The following is a 19,027-nucleotide window of genomic DNA, read 5'->3' as shown; positions in this document are numbered from 1 at the left end:
TGTTTGTCATCAGAAAGAATGATACATGTTAGCAAACTCAATATTTTATTTTTGAAAAGCATTGTAACCCCACCCTATTAGGGCTATTCTCTTGCCATATTTTAAATTTCTTGTTTCTTCTATGTTGACCAAAATGGATTCAGAAAATGTTGCAAGAGTTTTCTATATTTTTTCAAGAAGAGATGGTAATTTTTTCTGCCTTTCTTATGGTCAAAAATAACTGAATGTTTTTGGGGTCAGAGCTCAGGCATGGCAAATTACAGAAGGATGAGAAACAACTTAAAAAGGAGGGTGCACTAAGAGCTGCTAGACCTAACAATAACCTACAAACCCTAAAGTTAGGGGACCCTCACTGGTTAACTGAACCTCTCAGAGGGAGCAAGAGAAAACCAGTGTCTGTCTCTGCCATTGCTTCCTGCTCTCAGACTACTGAGGATTTGATGGGGGAAGGAGGGAGGAGAAAAGAGGGCAAAGCAGTTGTTGCCAGCTGTCTTTTCCCTGCTGTGCCAGCAGTCTCTATACGTAGGACATGCAGCTGTGGCCTGTCCTTTACTCTGAGCGAGTGCTGGTCCCCTGCACTGCCAGGCTGCTGGCGAATCCTGCACAGGTGGTACACCTGGTCATGGTGCTCTTCTGCCTTCTGTACCTCAAGTTGATCTCTTGAGAGAGTAATTGGGCAATCCTGAGCATGACAGTGTCCCTGGACATGGTTGGGCTGTCGCTGGACCTGTTGAGTTTACTTATTTAGAGAGGCCAGTCAGCAGATGCATGTGGCACGTATGCAAGTCACATTATGCCAGAGTTACCAGCAAAGGACATAGGGGAATAATACTGCTGGTTGGATGCATGTTTCTTTTTTTTTTCTGCAATATATGTGCTATTAATACTGCAGTCACTGGAACTTTTGTTGTTGTTGCTTAGATCAAATAGAAAAGGGACGGCGGTGAGGAGCTGCTGTCGTTCTGGCTGCTGCTGTGCGAGATAAACTGATGAATAACGTGTGTGATTTCTCTTTCCCTTGTAGTTGCACTCTGCAGTGACCAGGATCCAAGTTCAAAGACCTGGTTTCAATTACACGTTTGCCCATATATGTATCCTGAACAATGACAAGACATGCATAGTGGACGACATAGTGCATGTACTGGAGGAATTAAAGGCTGCTCGTTCTTCTAATCGAACTAATTTTGCAATCACTTACCCGATTACTCACTTAAAGGATGGCAGGGAAGTGTATAATGGGCATCAGCTCGGTGGGGTTACTGTGCACAGCAAGGACCGGGTGAAGTCTGCGGAAGCCATTCAGCTCACCTACTACTTGCAGGCAATCAACTCCTTGAATGACATGGTGGCAGAGAAGTGGGAATCCATTTTTTGTGACACTGTTGAACTTTTCCAGAAATCCAACAGGAAAGTCAAAATGTATCCTTTCACTTCTTCTTCGCTGAAGGAGGATTTCCAGAAGACGAGCAGGGTGTCAGAACGCTACCTGATCACAAGCTTGGTCCTTGTGGTCACCTTGGCCATTCTCTGCTGCTCCATGCAGGATTGTGTCCGCAGCAAACCCTGGCTTGGCCTTCTGGGATTGCTGACAGTGACCCTTGCCACCCTGACTGCAGCTGGGATCATCAATCTCACTGGTGGGAAATACAATTCCACCTTCCTGGGAATCCCCTTCATCCTGTTAGGTAACTATCTCCTCTCTCTTTTGTGTGTTTGTGCCTCCCTGACGCATTTCCCAGTAAGCCGAGAAGCATCACTGCATGGTTCCTGTTCTCTCATCCCTGCAGCACTGCCCCATGCCAAATCCACACTGCCTCTTTTCTGAAACTCTTTTTATGGTGCCTGGATGTTAAAATCGTGCCTGGGGCTCCAGTATGGCGTAACACAATGCTGTGGGATGTGGAGCCTGTGCAGTAGCAAGGAACAAGGATGTGCAAATGCCATGCCTTTTGCAGAGAGGGAGCCCAGCTGCTGCTTCTCTGTGGATGTTTGATTCTGGTTTTGGAGGGAGACCTTTGCAGTGGTCCCTATGCAACACTGACAGCATCAGCTGCGCTGGCAAATCATAGGGCTGCCCATGTTGGGCATTTAGGGAGTGCTGGCTCCTTTGGAGACCAGAGTGGTGCTGTCCTGGCTTGGCAGGTGCCTGCCTGTGGGATAAGAGCGGTGGTTGGTTCTGGGTTGCATTGCTCCAGAAGTCCCTGTGTTGGCTGAGCAAACATAGGGAGGGTTTCACAGCCCTGGGGGAGAGAGCTTTGACACCCCTGGCCAGGGATGGATGTGCAAGCCCAGCACCAGCACACCGCACGGCAGAGGGTTATGGAGGGAAGTAGCACTGGCTGCTCCCTGGCTCCTGTGCCAGCAGAGACATCTTTATCTCCCTGGGTTTTGTACCACCTTCACTCGCTGTGGGATATGGAGTGGTTTTGGTTTGGTTTGGTTTGTTTTCCTTGAAGGTAGGAAGGGGGAGGACAGAAGTGTGGTCTTCTTGCTCCCAACCCAAAGTCAGAGCCCTCTCCTGCACCAGGGCGTTTGTGGGAATGCTGCATACTGTACCCAAAGAAGCAGGAGGACTTCACAGGAGACAAAATGAGAGCTCTGGAGAGTTCACAGCCTCTTTGTTTGTGTTTGGTTCATAACCAGTGTGAAAAGCTTTGTGCACTGTAGGTGTTTAATATGTCCTTGTTCACGCCATTATTCATTTGTGGAGAATAATACATGCATTGATTTGATCACAGCTTCCCCGGCTGAAAATCAGTGTTCAGTAATACTTCAGGTTTCAAGTGTGAGTGTCTCCACTGACTTAGTCACATCATCTAGTGATATGGCACGTTTTGAGCACAGCTATTTTTATATCCAGCACCAGGTTCCTGTGCTGTGGTGGTACTGTAGTGCTGTAGCACTGTGGTATTGTTGCACTTTAATTAAAGGCTATGCTTCAGTGCATCACACTACCAGTTAACATACAGAATATATTCAGTGACAAACAGAATTCAGCTACATTACATCGGCTGTCATTTTCAGATGACATCCATGAAAGTTAAACTACATTGTAATCTAGAGGAAATGCAGCACAAGAAAGTCAGAGTCAAAAGAAGGGTGTCTTTCTGACCTGAGTCTCTGGTTTCTTTGGTGGGTTTTAATGCCTTTTCATGTATTATAAAATTCCATTCCTCAAATTAAGTAGTGTATATTAAGTGTAGCTTTAGATAGGAGGGGATTTTCAGATGTGTTACAACAGTAGCAGAAAAGCAGTCTGAATTCCAGACATATGAAGTGGAAGTACATGGGGAAAGCGACTCAAAAATATGAAATATTAGCTTTGTTTAGGGATCAAATATCTGCTCGCTGGGACAACCTTTCAGATCTTTAATTTACTAGTAGTGATAATGCTGAGACTTGAAATCCTCAAAGACTTACAGATAACTATGAAAAGTTTCACATATCTGTTTTAGTGTTCCTTTAAGTGCCAAGCTGTATAGTCAACTCTGCTTTTCTTTTCCTTTTTCTTCTTTTTCCTGAGTGTGGGTTTTTTTTGTTTGGTTTTTTTTTTTTTTTTTTTTTTGGTCTTGCTTGGTTGAAGTATTCCACTCTTAAAAGGGCAGCTCAACTCCCACTGTGAACAAGCCAAGATATAGCAGCCAAGTTCATGTGAATCTTGCCCGCTTCTCAGCTGCATAAAATCTCCCAAGGGATGGGAATATCAACAGGTGAACAGAAGGCACTGAAGGCATTTTGGAGTTCTTAATGAGAACTGTTTTAAACTGGCAGATAGCTAGAAAGGCAGATTGGCCTTTTTTTTTTTTCCTGAAGTACAATGGAAAGATTCAGCATGAGTTTTGAAATGTCTTTCATACCTAGATGTTGTTTTGCTTATAAAGGATGTTTTAAGCCGAGGCAACTGAAGGGTGAGATACTAAGAACCCTCCGTCATAGCCCGCTGAACTGCTTCCGCTTAATTTCAGTGAGCGTCAGATTAGATCATAGATTAACTGACCTTTAGAAAGCGAAAGGATTTCTGGCTAACGATGCAGCCCTGTATCTATTACTCATAATCTCATGGCTAAAAGCAAAAATGAGATAGAAAAAATGATTACACTGGACATGTTTCAGGCGAGGCCCCTTTACTGGTATACATCATTAATGAAGTTTCCCTGGTTTATAGCAGCTGAGGATTTTTAACTTTTCATCAGCGTTGCAGAGGCGGGGGGACACTCTCCAGACATCATTTGACACAGGATGAGATTACATCTTTCATAACAGTTTTCATCATGCACTTTGTCTCCTCCTTGGACTGCTTCCTCCTGTGTTTCACTGCACAACCACTACAGCATTTGCATCATGTCTAACCTGAGTTCCCCTTTTGCAGCCTAGCTGTCCTCCTTATTTATCCGCTGCATCTGGAAAATAATTTATTTTCTTTTTCTTTGTATATTTGGGACCACTCTCACTTGCCCAGTCCTCTTCCTTTTCATTGCAGCTTGCCTCAGACTATGTTTACCAGACTTCCAGCACTCTTCTTACTTTTGACCATTCCACCACATCTTCTGTGGAGTGTGGTGCCTAAATCCAGACACAGGATTCAGACTGAGGCTTTCAGCAGCACGGAGAGTAGGAGGATGATTTTTCACATCTTGCATATGGCACTGCTGTTCATACATCGCCATATGTCATTCATTTTTTTCTCAGCTGTGTGAAATGGTTGGCATTTGGTTGGTGGTATATGGTAATTCACAGATCCTTCATGTTGTTTTCTACCCTGTTTTCACAGTCATTTATTCCAAACAACACGTAGAAGTTTGCCCTTGTCCTTGCTGAATTATAGCTTGTTTATCTCACACCATTTCTCTTCAATAAGTTTATCTGGAGACCATCACTGCCATTCCAGGATGTATTAGCTGGTCAGCAATGTTTTACAATTATCAACCTTTTCATATTTTCAAGAATTACTTTCTGAATAGGTTGTCCAGTCACAAGCCCATTCTAAAAATATCGGCAGTGTGTCTGGAAAATAGTCTGATCCAAGTGCTTTGTAATACCTCTTTCATTCATCCTGTTTTCTTTGACATCCCTTATTCATCAGCCATTTCCAAGAACAAACAAGCTACAGTGAAGGGTACCAGCCTCTGTAGATGTTGAATCCTCAGCTTTAACACCAACAGGGAATTTAAAGTTACTAAAGTACCATGACTTACCAAATTACAGTCTTAAGCTCAAGCTGTGTAAGTGTCGGCAGGAATATCTTTTGCCTACTCCACCTGTTAAATATGACATGCCAGTTTAAACACTTCATACTTTGGTTTTAATCATGGTAGTTTGTTCTAATTTATTTTACTTTTTAATTAAGGCAGATTACTGTAACCTAGCTTACAAAAGATGATTCTACATAGTGTGTCACTACTGTGACAATTTTTATGTTGGGGCAGGTTTCTTTTTTGCCCTCCCTGGTTTCTAACTCAATGGCAAAAACGGAAGCCAGGAGGGATGTGCCAGATACCCCCTTCTCCACCAGATACTAAAAGAATGAAGGTTCCCTTTGGTGACTGGAGGCCCAGCTGCAAAAGGCAGGCAAGTGGCCATGGCTGGGGCTGGCCTGAACCCCACCGAGGGGCTGTGGGGTGAGGCAGCAGAGGGCAGGCTGGCTGCAGCCACTCTTTTCTCTGGGATATCTTGTCAGGTCAAACTGGGAACTGTTCTTCTCCAGCTATAGGTTTATATAGGTACTTCTAACCTGAAAGTGAAGCCTAAAACCTGGGAAAATTGGCAGGCTCCCACCGTTCATCTGGACGTAGTTTGAATTAGCATACGTCTCAGTGGTTTTTAAAATTGCCATCCACATCTATCAGTGTGCACACAAGTAATTTAAGGACAAGTTTGCTCACATGTGTAGTTCTTTTGGAATACTTTGCTGAATTAGGGCTATTCATTTTTGACCATAGGAACCAAAAAAAAAAAATTCTACAACTTGGTTTGATTTAAAATAGTTGATTTATAGTGTCAGCTGAAAAACAGAATTAAAATTCTGATTTCCTATTGCCTTCTTCATTAAAAACTACAGATGTTTGGTCTGGCACAGATGCTAATATAGCCGTCATAAGTTTCCCTTACACATTAAATTCTGTTTAAAAACTGCCAAACCTTTAAAAATACTGTTTTCCTCAAAAAAACACAGTGTTACCAAACAAATCATTGGACAACAACCAGCACTGTCTGAACAAGTTTTTGGCATGACTTTTTTTCTTCCCAGAGGCAGAGTGGAACCTAGGCACTCAAAAGAAAATTGCAACATAGCCCTTTGCACTGCAAACTAGCAATGTGTTTGCTGTTCCTTCGGAAATGAATACAGCTTACTTGGGGAGAAGTGGCTGTCTTCAGCTGCCAAGTTCGTGAAAAGCATCGGCTGTGTGAAACCGCGGTGGAACGCCAGGCGCTGCCAGATATGGGCAAGGACGCGGGGCCAGCTCCGAGAGCTTATATTTAGCCTCCAATGCTGGCAGGGGAAAACCAGGTGGAAGTTATGAGAGAGGCTTGAGCTTGTAGCACACTCTAAAAGGAAACGATAGGCAGCAGCATGTGAAACAAGGCAAAAACAGGGACAAATGAAAAACCCCTTCTTAGCACCTCCCTCGCATCCCACCATGCAGCATGCCCCTTCTGGGAAGAGAGAAGGGAAAAGCAGTCAACAGAGAGGTGAAGGGAGGTATGACTGGGAAGGAGCAGGTGGAAATGTCAGGCAGGACCCAGGCAGGGTGCTCCTGAGGTTCAGTCCCAAGTGGAGGAAAGTCAGGAGGAGAAGAACACTTATAGGGCTGTGTCTGGCAGGAGGAAGCAGAGGAGCAGGTGAGTTGCAGAACACTTTGGGAGGTACCTGGAGGAACCAGGGCTCATAGTGGCACCTCACAGATGCAGAGAAGTTCCAGTTGCTGCTTAGAAACAGATTTGTTGGACAGACACCTTCCACATGGCTTGCCTGGAGGAGAGCTGTGCTGATGGAGGAGTGAGCTGAGATAGCTGTACAGGGGCACTATGGATGCAAAAAATTGGAGCACCAAAGATGGGATCTGAGGTCAGAGACAGCTGGGAAAGAAGATTGGAAGGAAAAGGTAGGCAACAGAAGAAGAGGGGAGGTCAATGTGTTTGATTATAGGAGTGAAAAGTACAGGAGGGCAAGTGAGAGGATTGTTGAAGGTTAGAGACCATGAAGGCAGCTGGCAACTAAAGCAAGCAGGGCAGCTGACAGCACAAACACCTGAGGGTGCTCAGGCCAGCACACACCAGTACATGGGGCTCACTGGAGCTGTGCCTCGGTGCCAGTAAGGCACCTGGCCTGGCTGCTGCTTAGTTCTCTGGAAGAACATGCTGGTAGGGAGTTGCAACATATGCCAAATTAATACATCCAAAAAGCATTCATTATCCTCCCTATAAAGCATCCAAGTGTTTGCTATATTCAGTAAAGCTGAAGAGTCAGCATTGGTTACATATAGAGAGTTTCAAAGGGAGAACCAGCCCCTCCACAGGTCTCCCCAGTGCCCTTCAGTCCACGCACAGAGGTAACACACACCCCCAAATGTTTGACTTTGTACAGTATTTTTCCACCGATTTTCCTGCTGTCAGTTAATAAAAATGTAAAGCTTACTGAGTCTGGTTTTTTATTCCCCAGCTAAGCTTTCTCACTCTACCTGTCCAACTGTCCCTCTGCTGTCTTTTCATGCTGGGAAGAAGCATGTCGTCCCTCAGCTGGCTGCCTCAGCTGGCTGCCCCCACATCCCTGTCTCACATCTCATCCATCTCTTTTGCAATATCTGGCTGCCTCCTCCAGTAGGTCTCACCCATCTTCCTGCTCCAGGCCATGGCATCTCCTTCCTAAAGCCTGCACAGCTATCAGCATTTTTTGGTCTCCCTAAGCTTCCTTCATCTTTTCTGCTGTTTTCCCCATTTCTGTCAATGTGTTCCCTCTGCCATTTTTGTTGGGTTTTCTTTAAATTTCTCCTCTCTCATCCTCCCTTCTCCTCAGCCACAGCTGGGCCCATTGCTCCTACCATTTTCCCTATATTCCTCCATAACTTCCTTGGCTCTCAGCTAGGTCCCCACTATACTCTGCAGTTGTATCTCAGCTGCTTCAGATTTCCCAGTGATTTCCACCATTCATCCTTTCCTTTTTTCACACTGCCAAAGCACTCCAAGAGTGCCCTGGAAGTACACTTGGTTTTTTGTCACTCCATCTGCTCAGTTTTCCCAGTTCAACCCTGCACAGCTCAGTTACAGTCCTGAAGCATTTTGTGGTTTGTTCCTTTCATCCCTCTTCTAAGAAATGAATAAAATTATCTGGTTTTATCTACCCTGAGCAGACAGAATCCCAGGCATGTCACGTTGCTCATCATGCTTTTTTCCTTTCCTGTCCTCAGTCCCTCAGTCTCTTCTGACATCTCTAAGCAGCCATGCATCTTCTGCAGTCCTTCAAGCATCACCTGGCATTTCTATTCCTCATGGGGGAGACGGGGTAAGAGCAGAAGTATGTTCCCAGGCCACCCTTTCTCACTCAGTGTAGCAGCTAGTCTCACGAAAGTCAGCGTTTTCCACCCAAAGTGGAGCTGATGATTCACCTTCTTCACCTGCTGGTCTTCCTCACTCCAGCTCTCCTCCTGAAGGATGATGTCCCAAGCCCCTTAAGGAACCCAAAGACTGAAGCCACTATTGTATGGAAAGGAAACAGACTTGAAATTGGTGGACAAATGGTGGCAGACTGTTTCAGACACCAGCTCTTTCCTGAGCTGTGCAAAAGCAGCAAGTAGAGCTTGCAGCTGGCACACATAACACACAGCCAACAAGGTGTCCAAGTTCCCCCCTCACCACCACAAACCCCAGTGAAATCCCTGCACATGTACATGCTTCTTGGCTTCAGAACACTGCTGATGACTCAGATAATTTACAATATCTTTTGGAAAAGAGGAGCTATATCCATAGGAAGTTAGTCCAGAGAACATCTTAATATTGAAACCAAGTGCTGTACAGTCATTGAGTAAGATCAACCATTTCCTCTTGATTGGTGGTGCTCCAATAAACACTTGTGAGAAGTATGTTAAAGGTGATGCAGCGTGTTCAATGAGCATTCATTTATGCAAAGAGTGACAGAAAGCTGTTACACTTTTGCTGTCTGCATTCTTTTAGCTGCAGGGAAGTCAGTCCATGCGAGGGCTCAATGGAGGGCTTTGTCAGAGGTGTCCCAAACAGTCACAGCTACCAAGAGTCTGGCACAGACATCCTGATTTTCTTCAAGTAATGAAGTCCCTCAGGGGAAACTTTCACATAGATGTGAACATACTGGAAATTCAGAGATTTAAGAAAGGAATCCTTTCTTTATATACACATGTAGGAAGTATATATGTATATGTTTGTGATACACTTTGCGTACTGGGCCTGGGTGATCAATGAAGACCTGGGGAATGTCAGCAGGAACCAATGTTACTTCATTTTAGGTCTGTGAGAGAGGTGGTGCACACTGTGAGCTTCAAATAAATGACAACCCCAAATAGGGAATAGCCTAGAGGCTTGTGTGCAGAGAGGGGATCAGTCATTTTCAGGTCATGAAACCTCTGGCGGAGAATGATTTCATCCAGAGGTGGATTAAATTGAACTGGAATAAATATGGATGCTTTGTGAAAAGCTCAGGTTGAGTTCCAAACTTGTAATTACTTTTTTTTTCTTTTTTTCTTTTTTTTTTTAATCAGTAAAAATAGGTTGGATGTGCTTTAACCGAACTTTTGCAACGTTCTGAACATTTTGTTTCACATATGGTTGATCTGTATATTATGAGTAAGAGTAGTGACAAACATCACTTAAACAGGAGAATTTAAGTGTATGCCTGAGATGTTGTGGTTGTAGCTTTCTCACCAGAAAAGGGGAAACTTGAAGTGTGGTAAACAAATCCATATTCCACTGGCCCATATTGCACTGGGTCAACACTCCTAGAAGCAAAGGATATTTTAGCTTGTGGCCTTAGAAATTTAAAGCAGATTTAAAATGTGTTTGCCCCAGATGTACCCACTATGTCTTACTCCATCTCCAGGAGGTTTGCTGTATGTTACTTGGCTGTTCTGTAACATGGTAAACATTAACCTTGCCCAGGTGGTTGCAGGAGGCTCTCACTTTTAAGTGCTTCTTTTACACAGCATGCATAAAATCTGTCCAAAAATCACTTAATGATGAAAATCAGTTTTCAATTTTGTCTGCTGATCCAAGTTATAGCATGTCATGTATGAGATGAGCCTGGGTTTCTTAACATACTAACTCCACATCTGACCACGTCCTCAGCTAGTGAGGCTTGAGGTACATGCTCCACGGGGAAATTCATCTTGCCAGCCACATCTGTCATTCCTTTACTGCCCTGGCATGGCACTCTCCCATCCTGTACAGCTCCCCTGGTGCACAGGGTGGTCCTGGCTCCCCACACACCCTGGGGTCTGCACCCCATGCCAGCAGCAGTGGCGAGCAGACCCCCGGTCGTCCTCCACACGGCTTTCTCCCTGTCTCTTCAAATAACACCTTACGCAGGGCACTCTGCTTCCTGGGGGACTTTCTGATGTGTCTGAGCTAAAGAGGATGAAGAGGCATTCCTGGAAGGACTTTGGGGCAGGGAGACCCTTTGTAGGCCAGAGTCATGTGCTCCCCTGGTGCTTGCTCCAGAAGCACAGATTTGCACATACAGCACAGGTTTGGCTCAAATGCTTTCGGTTCAGATCTGCACAAGGTCTGGGGTGTCAGTAGATGAGCAAGCCATGCAGACATAAATATTCCAGCAGCTAAAACCAAATTTTGATAACACGCAGCTCCTTCTGTTGCACTGAAAGAAATATGACTTTTAACTTTTGCCAGGTCTTTTGTGAAAACAGAGGAAAGCAAGTGACACGTTTAAACAGAGCTGACAGCATGCTATTTAAATGCCAAAACAAGCCTTTGCTGATTTTTAAGTGGAATTAAATGTTCTCTTTATATATAAAAGTATATTTTGAACTATAAGTTAGTTTGCTTATCAAAATACAAGAGCCACTCAAGTTTCCTCTCAAATGTATCTCTGTTTTTAAAATGTGTTTATTTGACATTCTTGCTATCACTGTAACAACAAAATCTCAAATATTACATTGTTTCAAAAGTAAAAAAGGATGATACAATAAAAACATCTATAATTCTCCCAAAACCTAAATCAATAATTTTATTTTCTTGAAATCAATGGGACTATTCAGGATTAACCCTGTAAGTGCTGAATTGCATGTATAATCATTGTAATAGGAGGCTGTTAATTTAAACAGAATTTGGTATGCTTTAAAAAAATAATTTGAAAATGCAGTATTAAGTAGTAAGATTTTTTTCTTAGTGAATAGCTTTAAAATACACATATTCCAAAAATAAAAAGTGGTGAACCTTGTTACCACCATTGCTGATTAGGGATTGTGGTGAAGTCTAGGATTATGAATACCAAGGCATTGTAGAATTCTACTTAATTAAAATACTTCTCATGCTCTTTGTTTCTTTTCCCCTTATATAGGTAGAAAAATTACAGAATGTTTATGTGTGTCTTGTGTATTGTGTTTGTATTTCTTCAAAGCTAGAGATTTATATGTGGAATGATTTTCATTTCAATAGTAATACATAGATCATGGTTTTAAAATTAGCTTGTGACTTGTACCATTTTCTAAAACATTGGCTCGTTGTTTGTTTGCCACAATAAAAAATACTACTGGAGAGTTTATAGTTGGGGTGCACCATGTACCCCAAGCATTGCTGACTGCATCTCCACAATTTAGGGTGAGACCGAGGGGGTGATTTCTTTTTGTCCGTGCCCACTTTGTGCAAATGTGTACTTCTTAGTATTGGTCCAAAAGGGCTATGCCTGACCAAAACAAAGTTTCACAGGAGAACAGAGAGTTGATTGGGTGCTCCATTTCCAAAAGCTCAGTTTAAAAATGTAGGATATGGCAGACATTCATTGCCAGAAGACTGGGATCTAAATTACTCCGGTGCAGCAGATCTGTACGAGTCTTGTGAGGAACCTACCCCCCTTTTGTGCTTGGGAGTGCTGCACAAGGCCTAAATGAGGCATCAAATTTGTGCTGGATTTCCAGACACACCCCATTTTCCTGACTGTGCATTAAGCAATTTGAGTGCAGGCTTAATGGCCCGGAGAGTCTTTCAGCAGGATCTACGACTGAAAATACCATTGTGGTCTCCCAGCATGAAGCACTGAGCACCAGTTGAAGGCGTCTTCTCTGCGCACACCAACCAAGCCAGGGTGTGCTGCACGGGGACACTTTCTCTTCACGGTGTGTTTCTGTGGGCACAGCCGCCCACAGCTGTGAAACACAGCAGATTCTGAGAGCATATTATTAAACATTTTAGTTTCTCTTACTTTGTTGCCAAGTAGATACAGCACAAAACACAACTCTCTCTCCAGAGACTGAGGCAGATTTTAATCTGGTGTGAATGCACCAAGATACTGTGTTTTTGATGCTGGTAGTAAGTTCAGGAATACTTGGGCATGCCTGGGGCTTTCTGACTGGGATGGCCATTGCTGTTATAATATATATAGAGAGATCAGCCTGACGCTTGAGGGTTAATGGTTAAAAATCAAATGTAAAGCAAAACCAGAGAGCAATCAAATGGTTTCATGCCTAGATGCCTAACAGGCTCACCTACCTAATTTCAGTATGTTTCTTTCTTGGGAAGATCCCAAGTCAGGTGTTAGTACCTGCAGCCATAGTACATCTTAGGTGATATATGAGTAAAATTTAGTAGCCTTTAAAACAATAATTGCAAATACTGAATCTACCCAACAGGATTGTCATCATGTTTTTGAGGTATGTTGTCATACCTGTAATTCAGTTACAGTACATGTAGAGTCTATGTGACAGGAGGTAAATAAAGCACAGCAATATGTACAGCCTATTCTTATACCAGTACATCCCCTCCCATGTTGCTCTTCACGTGTCCTGAATCCATGTACCATGCCTGCACATAGCATTCAGGCTTACTTGGCCTTTGAGCCTGTGCTTGGAGGTATAAAATGAGGTCGGGCTGCGCTTGTGTGGCTGGGACTTCAATCACTTTGCCAAAGAGAGAGGAAGCATTTAAGACTATTTAACTGTCCACAGCCTGCAGTCCCCTAGTCACAATTCCCCTGAGCTGAACACTGCTGCCTGGAAACACAGTTGTTTAGATGAGTACCTTACAGGATGTTAGTACCCTCTAGGATTTTACTCTGCACTGTGAACTGGGCTCCCACAAAAAGGCAAGTGTAGGAAAAGCGAGTAGGATTTACAGTGTGTTTTCTCAGCTCAGCACAAATGTTTGGGACAGACAAGTCTGCACTGTGGGATGTTCAGCATTACACACCCTCCTTCAGGTCTGACATTCACGCAGCAAAACTGGAGTATTGCAGCACCATTTATGGAGGACAAAGTTGGACATTGCTTAGGGTAACCCACAGTTTGTTCCAACAGCATGCTAATGATAGTATAGCTGGTCAGCTCCACCCTTGCCAGTAAACTCTTATCCACTCAGTGAAAAGTGTTGTATAAATTAGGCTTGGTGCTGATTCTGTCTGCATGCTGAAGGATCTCATTTAGCTGTAGTATTTTATTATTTTAGTGAGAACAGAGTATGGAGCCAAATGTTTGCTTCAGCTGGATGCAAATATTCTTGCTCTGCCTGTCATATTCGGTAGCAGTTTGAGCCTGCTATATGTTCCGAGCTGAAATCGTGCCTGCTGGGAGAGGCCACATGAGGCAGGCCGGGTATTTAGTCAACAACTGGTTGATTACAACTCCTGTGACAAAGGGAGTCCGGATTAGCGGTTTCACTTGGCTTGTCAGAAGATGGGAGCTGATGAGATCACTGATCTAGCTGGAAAAAAATAAGTCAGCAGGGGGAAATTATCTCAGTCTCTTTGTTGACATTACTGTGGAAAGCAGTCCTAGAGTTGAGCAGTGTACATTGTTATTTTTAATACTGTCAGCTAGGAAAATTCATTGCACCTTCATTATATCATATGTTATTGCAGGTACCGTTTTGGAAAGGGCAATTCCTGCGATATGTTTCTGATCTCCTCTGTACTATTTTTGCACAAGAGCAGTTCTTGAGACCTTGCCTGCATTTGCAGCAAGCTGGGATATGAATTTACAGCATCCTAGCTATTTCATGTTAATTCATCTGCTGTTTGTCTCTGCAGATGATATTTCACTCCACTTTGAATGTGAATCAGGCTGTGCTTCACAGATACCCACAAAGAAAGCTGGTGCAACATCGTTTGCCCTCTGTACATTCACACCCTTTCTCACAGCACACTAAATTCCTCTTGCAGACAAGTGCTCCAATTCAGTGGGGTGATTTCAGGCTTAAATCAACCTGAGTGGGACAACATTGGTCCAGCTGAACTGATAGTGTTACAAGGATGCAGCCATTACAGTGCAAGCAAAAACCTTAAATCAAAATCCATACTTAACCTCAGAAATTCCATCAGACCATGCTTCCACTTCAAATTTTCACCCCCCCCCAGTTTACAAGGCTCCTATATATCCTACCATGAGTCATTACCCATTTCAGATGGTCTTTTGTGCCATCAGCATCAGGAAAAGATTTCGTTTAAAAAGTAACCTTCAAAAAAAAAAAGGCTACTTTCTAATCCCCACCATTTTTTAGTCCAGTATAGACTGTAACAGGTGAATTAGTAGCCATGTGGGAACAGAGAACTTCTGTAGGAGAAGGGAAGTAATGCCTACAGAGGGAGAAACCCCATAGCCCAGCTTTGCCTCTAGTGAAGTCTGCCCCCTCTGGAAAACAATTTGTGGCTTTATTGGTGTTAATTGTGGCAGTTAATGGGCACCATACATCCTGGTGCAGCACTCAGCCTCACTGAGGGGCAGATCTGTTGTTGTTAGTGTTTTGTGTGCCTCTGCATTAAAATGGGATTGATAAAATCCATTACCCCTGAAATGCAGCCTTCCACACAGAAGACTGGAACTTCACAACGTGTAAGTGGTGTTTTATTCAGAGAGATTTTACTCAAGCATCAAACACATGCAGAAACATACAACCTTCAAAATAATAAGGACAAACCAGATGAGACCCACAGTGTACTATTATTCTCAACTTTCATAGATAGTTAAGAAGAATGATGCAAAAAGAAGAACCAAAAACCTCAGTCATTCCCCTTAATTTCTCTGACAGACTAAGTCTTTTTGGATATCCAAGCCTCATCTTATCATGATAAGATCAAAACTTCACATGATTTTAGAGCAAAATTGAACATACCCCTCAGTCTTTTTATAAAAGCACGCAGCAGCCCTTATTCCAGGTAGGCAATTAAACCAAGCAAATAAGAGAACTGATTTGTGACTCCAGTGACCTGAAGGTCACTTCCCTACCCTCTCACAGGCTCTGGGGCTGCTTAAATCCCTTCATCTCTCTCTGCTTCAGTTTCACTGTTTGCCAGTCAGGAGCAGAGCCAGCACTAAGCCTGGGCTGCCAGTGCCAATTCATAAAGGCCCCTTGCTTGAGCAACCACTTAACAGGGGAAAGGATGCATTTCTTTTTTGGGGTTTGAAAATGGTACTAAAAAGAACAGTTTCAGTGCCTGCACATTAGTAGTATTTAAAAATGAGGTAAATTATTCGATAATTTTAAGGAACAGAAAATTTTGCTTTAGTTTTCACAGCTTCCTACAAGTGCTTTTTTTTCTCATCTATGCTCTGCATTGATTTTGCAGAGCATATGTAATTGCAAGACTTGTTTCTGAAGGAGGCAAATGAAACTTTTTAAATAGCATTTTCAGGCTGCTCATAAAAGTGCTGTGTTTAAGCTAGGCGTAATTTATTTGGTTTATTGGTATTATTATTATTATTATTATCAGGTTCTAAAATTAAATGTAGCCCACCATAGGCTGAAAAACCTGTGAGTTCCTCAGCATTAACAGTAATTATCTTCTTCATTTTCTTTGGCTATTAAAGTCCTGTTCTCAGTCCTCCAACACATGGTAGGAGTATCTCCTAAATGCAAAGTAGCAGAAAAAGAGAATAAGAAAAAAAGTTTTATCCCCATTTTGTCCAATACCATTCTCCTATCCCTTTAACATTTTGCTTTGACCCTGAACCTCTTTTTCTTTAAAAAAATCCCATTTTTCTGTGTACTTCTTGTAAGCTCATGAAGTACAGCCTGACTGTAGGGCATGCCCAGTGAATCATAACAGCAAATGTCAGCAGGAAAAAATCTCCAGTAGCCCATTAGCTGTTTGAATTCATATTTATTATTTACTGAATGACCGTGAATAATGAACAAGTTGCTCTAAATGATTACAGATTTGTGGCTAAATCTCTATTAAAAAGGGAAAATCAGTTGAAACAATTACACAATTTATTTACAAGGAAAAAATTTCCTTCATCTCATTAATATTACCTAGAGTAGATAGCGAGAGAAATAGAGTTAATTGGTGCAAATTGATTAGGGATGTAAAAAAAAATGAAAACTCTGAAATGACAGAGAAGTGAAAGAATGCTTCCATGGAGATATCTGCCCTAATCTTTGTGGGCTAGACTTATATGAACATCTGCGAGTTACTGTGTTGAAGACTGTTACCGAAGTTGTGTTTACAGTCAGTATTTAGAGAGGTAAATTAGGTTAGGTAAATCCCATCCCAGCTAAATACAGCTAATCTTTTGACTGCCAAGCCTAATTTGTGCTTGAGTTTGGGCCTAATTTTTTTCTCAGACTAAACTGGATCAGGTCAGGAGTGCCACTGGTGCAAAAAGTGTGCAACTTTGTCATTTAGGCATGTCCTCTTAAAGATAAATGATAATTCCGTAGCTATCATATAAATGGACAGAGAAATCACAAACTGTACAACTGAAGGAAAATACCAGTTCCTAGTGCACAGATTGTGTAGCAAACAACAAAAGGAACCTATCCTAAAATAGGAGAGTATCCAAATATTTTTCTCTTGGCTTTGTGGAGCACATGTGGTGACGCCTCTTCATGCATTTAGTTGAGCAGCTCTCTAAATCAGATTCCATTTTAGGGTAGTCTTGAAGATTATGTAAGAGCAAATTGTGGTTTTCTCTTTCCTGCTTAAAGAAAGAATGTGGCTTCAGAAGTCGTATTATCAGGCGTTATCCAAAATCTTATACCTGTTAAAACGGCATGTTCAGCATCATATTTAACTAGCTCTAATTTCCTTCTCTCATTGCAGAGTCAAAGGGTTTCCAAATTAATATGGCTATTTGAGTGTTTTTAGGCAAGAGCCTATTAGCACTGATTTTTTTTTTTTACAAAAACATGCTATAGCTAAAGCTCATAATGGAAGTAATTTGTAATATTCAATGACCTCATTTTATTCTGTTTTGCTCACTCAACGCTAATGCGTATGATGCCATGTGAAATTCACAGACAAGCCTGTCTGCAGGACTCATGGGAGCCATAAATGGATTAAACCTCTCACTCCCTGCTTTGGCAAGTGATCAGTTACATTTAAATAAAGGTCAGTCTGTCTTTACAAAGAACACACTGAAAGCAAGCTTAATAGCTTTCCCTACTGAGCCTAGAACATAACTATTTGAAGCATAATTAGCAACGGGGTGCCTGTCACTGATTGTGCTTTTTATGTCTGGGGAATTCCAGTATTCCCCATTAGCTTTAAGAGGGGGCACAGTGCTAGTTATCAAATTGACAGTCTTGACCTGGCCTCTGAAAGCAGCTGTAAAACATTGTTGGGGAAAATTAAGATGAATGCCAAAGCCAGGTCTGTAATACTGCTACAGATTGGACATTTGAGGTGCATACCATGACTCTAAATAACAAAATAGGTAAAATATCTGATACACATGAGAGTATGGACTTTGTTACACTAAATACCAGGTGATAAGGACATACACCAGCTGTCCTATTGTCTCATCTTGTGAGCTCTGTATTGTGATTTCTTTATAAAATACTCCATACCTGTTTTTTTCAGCATAGCAGAGTGACCAGCTCTGCCATCTGTCAAAATACAGATTTCAGGAAGGGTGGAGTGAATCAGCTACAACTGCCCCTACAGTTAAAGGTGCTGGCCACAAAAGGGTTATTTTGTCAAGTTAAATACTTAGCCTGTATGAGGCATTTAAGAATAAACATGATTATAGACTCATAGAATGATAGAATAGTTTGGGCTGGAAGGGACCTTCAAGATCATCTAGTTCTAACATTCCTAATATATCTTGTGGTGTTCCAGTTCTTCAAAACACTTCATTTGCTTGAGGTTTCTTGACTGGTATTTATAGCCCTTGTAGCAAAAGTGATAATTGTCTACAGGTGGAGAGAACAGAGCTGATACAGCAACTTCGGTACTCTGCAGACAGCCTGAAATTCTAAGAGAGATCTGTGAATTACCTTGACCTTCCTGACTGGAGCATGAGCTTCAAAAGTCCAGTGATTGCACTTCAGTGTTATCAGCAGCTAATTTAGCACTGATCATTTTATCTAATACTATCAGGGAAGATGGGTAAGAGCAAAACACAGTGGACTGGCTTTTGGGAATTTCTGGAGATAATCCAAGAGCAGACCAGAGAAGTACACAAGTGACAGCAAAATCAGCAAAAGAATAAGGAGGAGGAGGAATTAAAAGGCAGAAAAGAGGCTGGGATTAGATGGAAAGGATCTCTTTAGTAAAGATGAACGTTATAATGAATTATTATGAGAAAATATTACCATCTCACATTTTAGGGGTGATACAAAGATTATAGTCTGTTTATCTCTGTGTAAATCATCAACCTACATTTACTTAAGCCCCTCTCACCTGGTATTTGGTCAATGGCTGCATTCCCAGCTCAGATTCACTACGAGAGAGCAGAGGTCTGTGTCCTCCAAACACATCTTCACAACATAGAAACTGTAAGAGGAAGATGACCAACCAGGGATTAAGTTAAAAGCATGTACTTTTCCTGATTTACGTGCACTTGGGGGTTAAACACAGGATTTTAAGTCAACAGGTTTTCTTCTCCTTTCATGA

The 19,027-nt window shown here is 42.4% G+C and overlaps 1 protein-coding gene and 1 long non-coding RNA gene across 2 annotated transcripts in view; one reads left to right on the top strand and one right to left on the bottom strand.

The window, feature by feature from the left end:
* PTCHD1 (patched domain containing 1) overlaps positions 1–19,027 on the top strand; it is a 36,035-nt gene that overhangs the window by 11,489 nt on the left and 5,519 nt on the right. Inside the window, exon 2 of the mRNA XM_042036129.1 lies at positions 1,025–1,685. Within this exon, the coding sequence (XP_041892063.1) occupies positions 1,025–1,685 (661 nt within the window). The remainder of the gene's footprint in view (positions 1–1,024; positions 1,686–19,027) is intronic.
* The window catches only part of LOC121668422, an 88,670-nt gene continuing 85,863 nt past the window's right edge, over positions 16,221–19,027 (bottom strand). Inside the window, exons 4-5 of the long non-coding RNA XR_006017367.1 lie at positions 18,815–18,907; positions 16,221–17,108 (exon numbers count right to left, since the gene is read on the bottom strand). This is a non-coding gene — a long non-coding RNA (uncharacterized LOC121668422). The remainder of the gene's footprint in view (positions 17,109–18,814; positions 18,908–19,027) is intronic.

Source organism: Corvus kubaryi, unplaced genomic scaffold (genome assembly GCF_017639235.1).
Source record: "Corvus kubaryi isolate FWS band 111438036 unplaced genomic scaffold, C.kubaryi_AGA036_p1.0 133, whole genome shotgun sequence".
Taxonomy (NCBI): domain Eukaryota; kingdom Metazoa; phylum Chordata; class Aves; order Passeriformes; family Corvidae; genus Corvus; species Corvus kubaryi.
The sequence above is the reverse complement of the archived record's forward strand: the minus strand, read 5'-3'. Positions and strand labels throughout refer to the sequence as shown.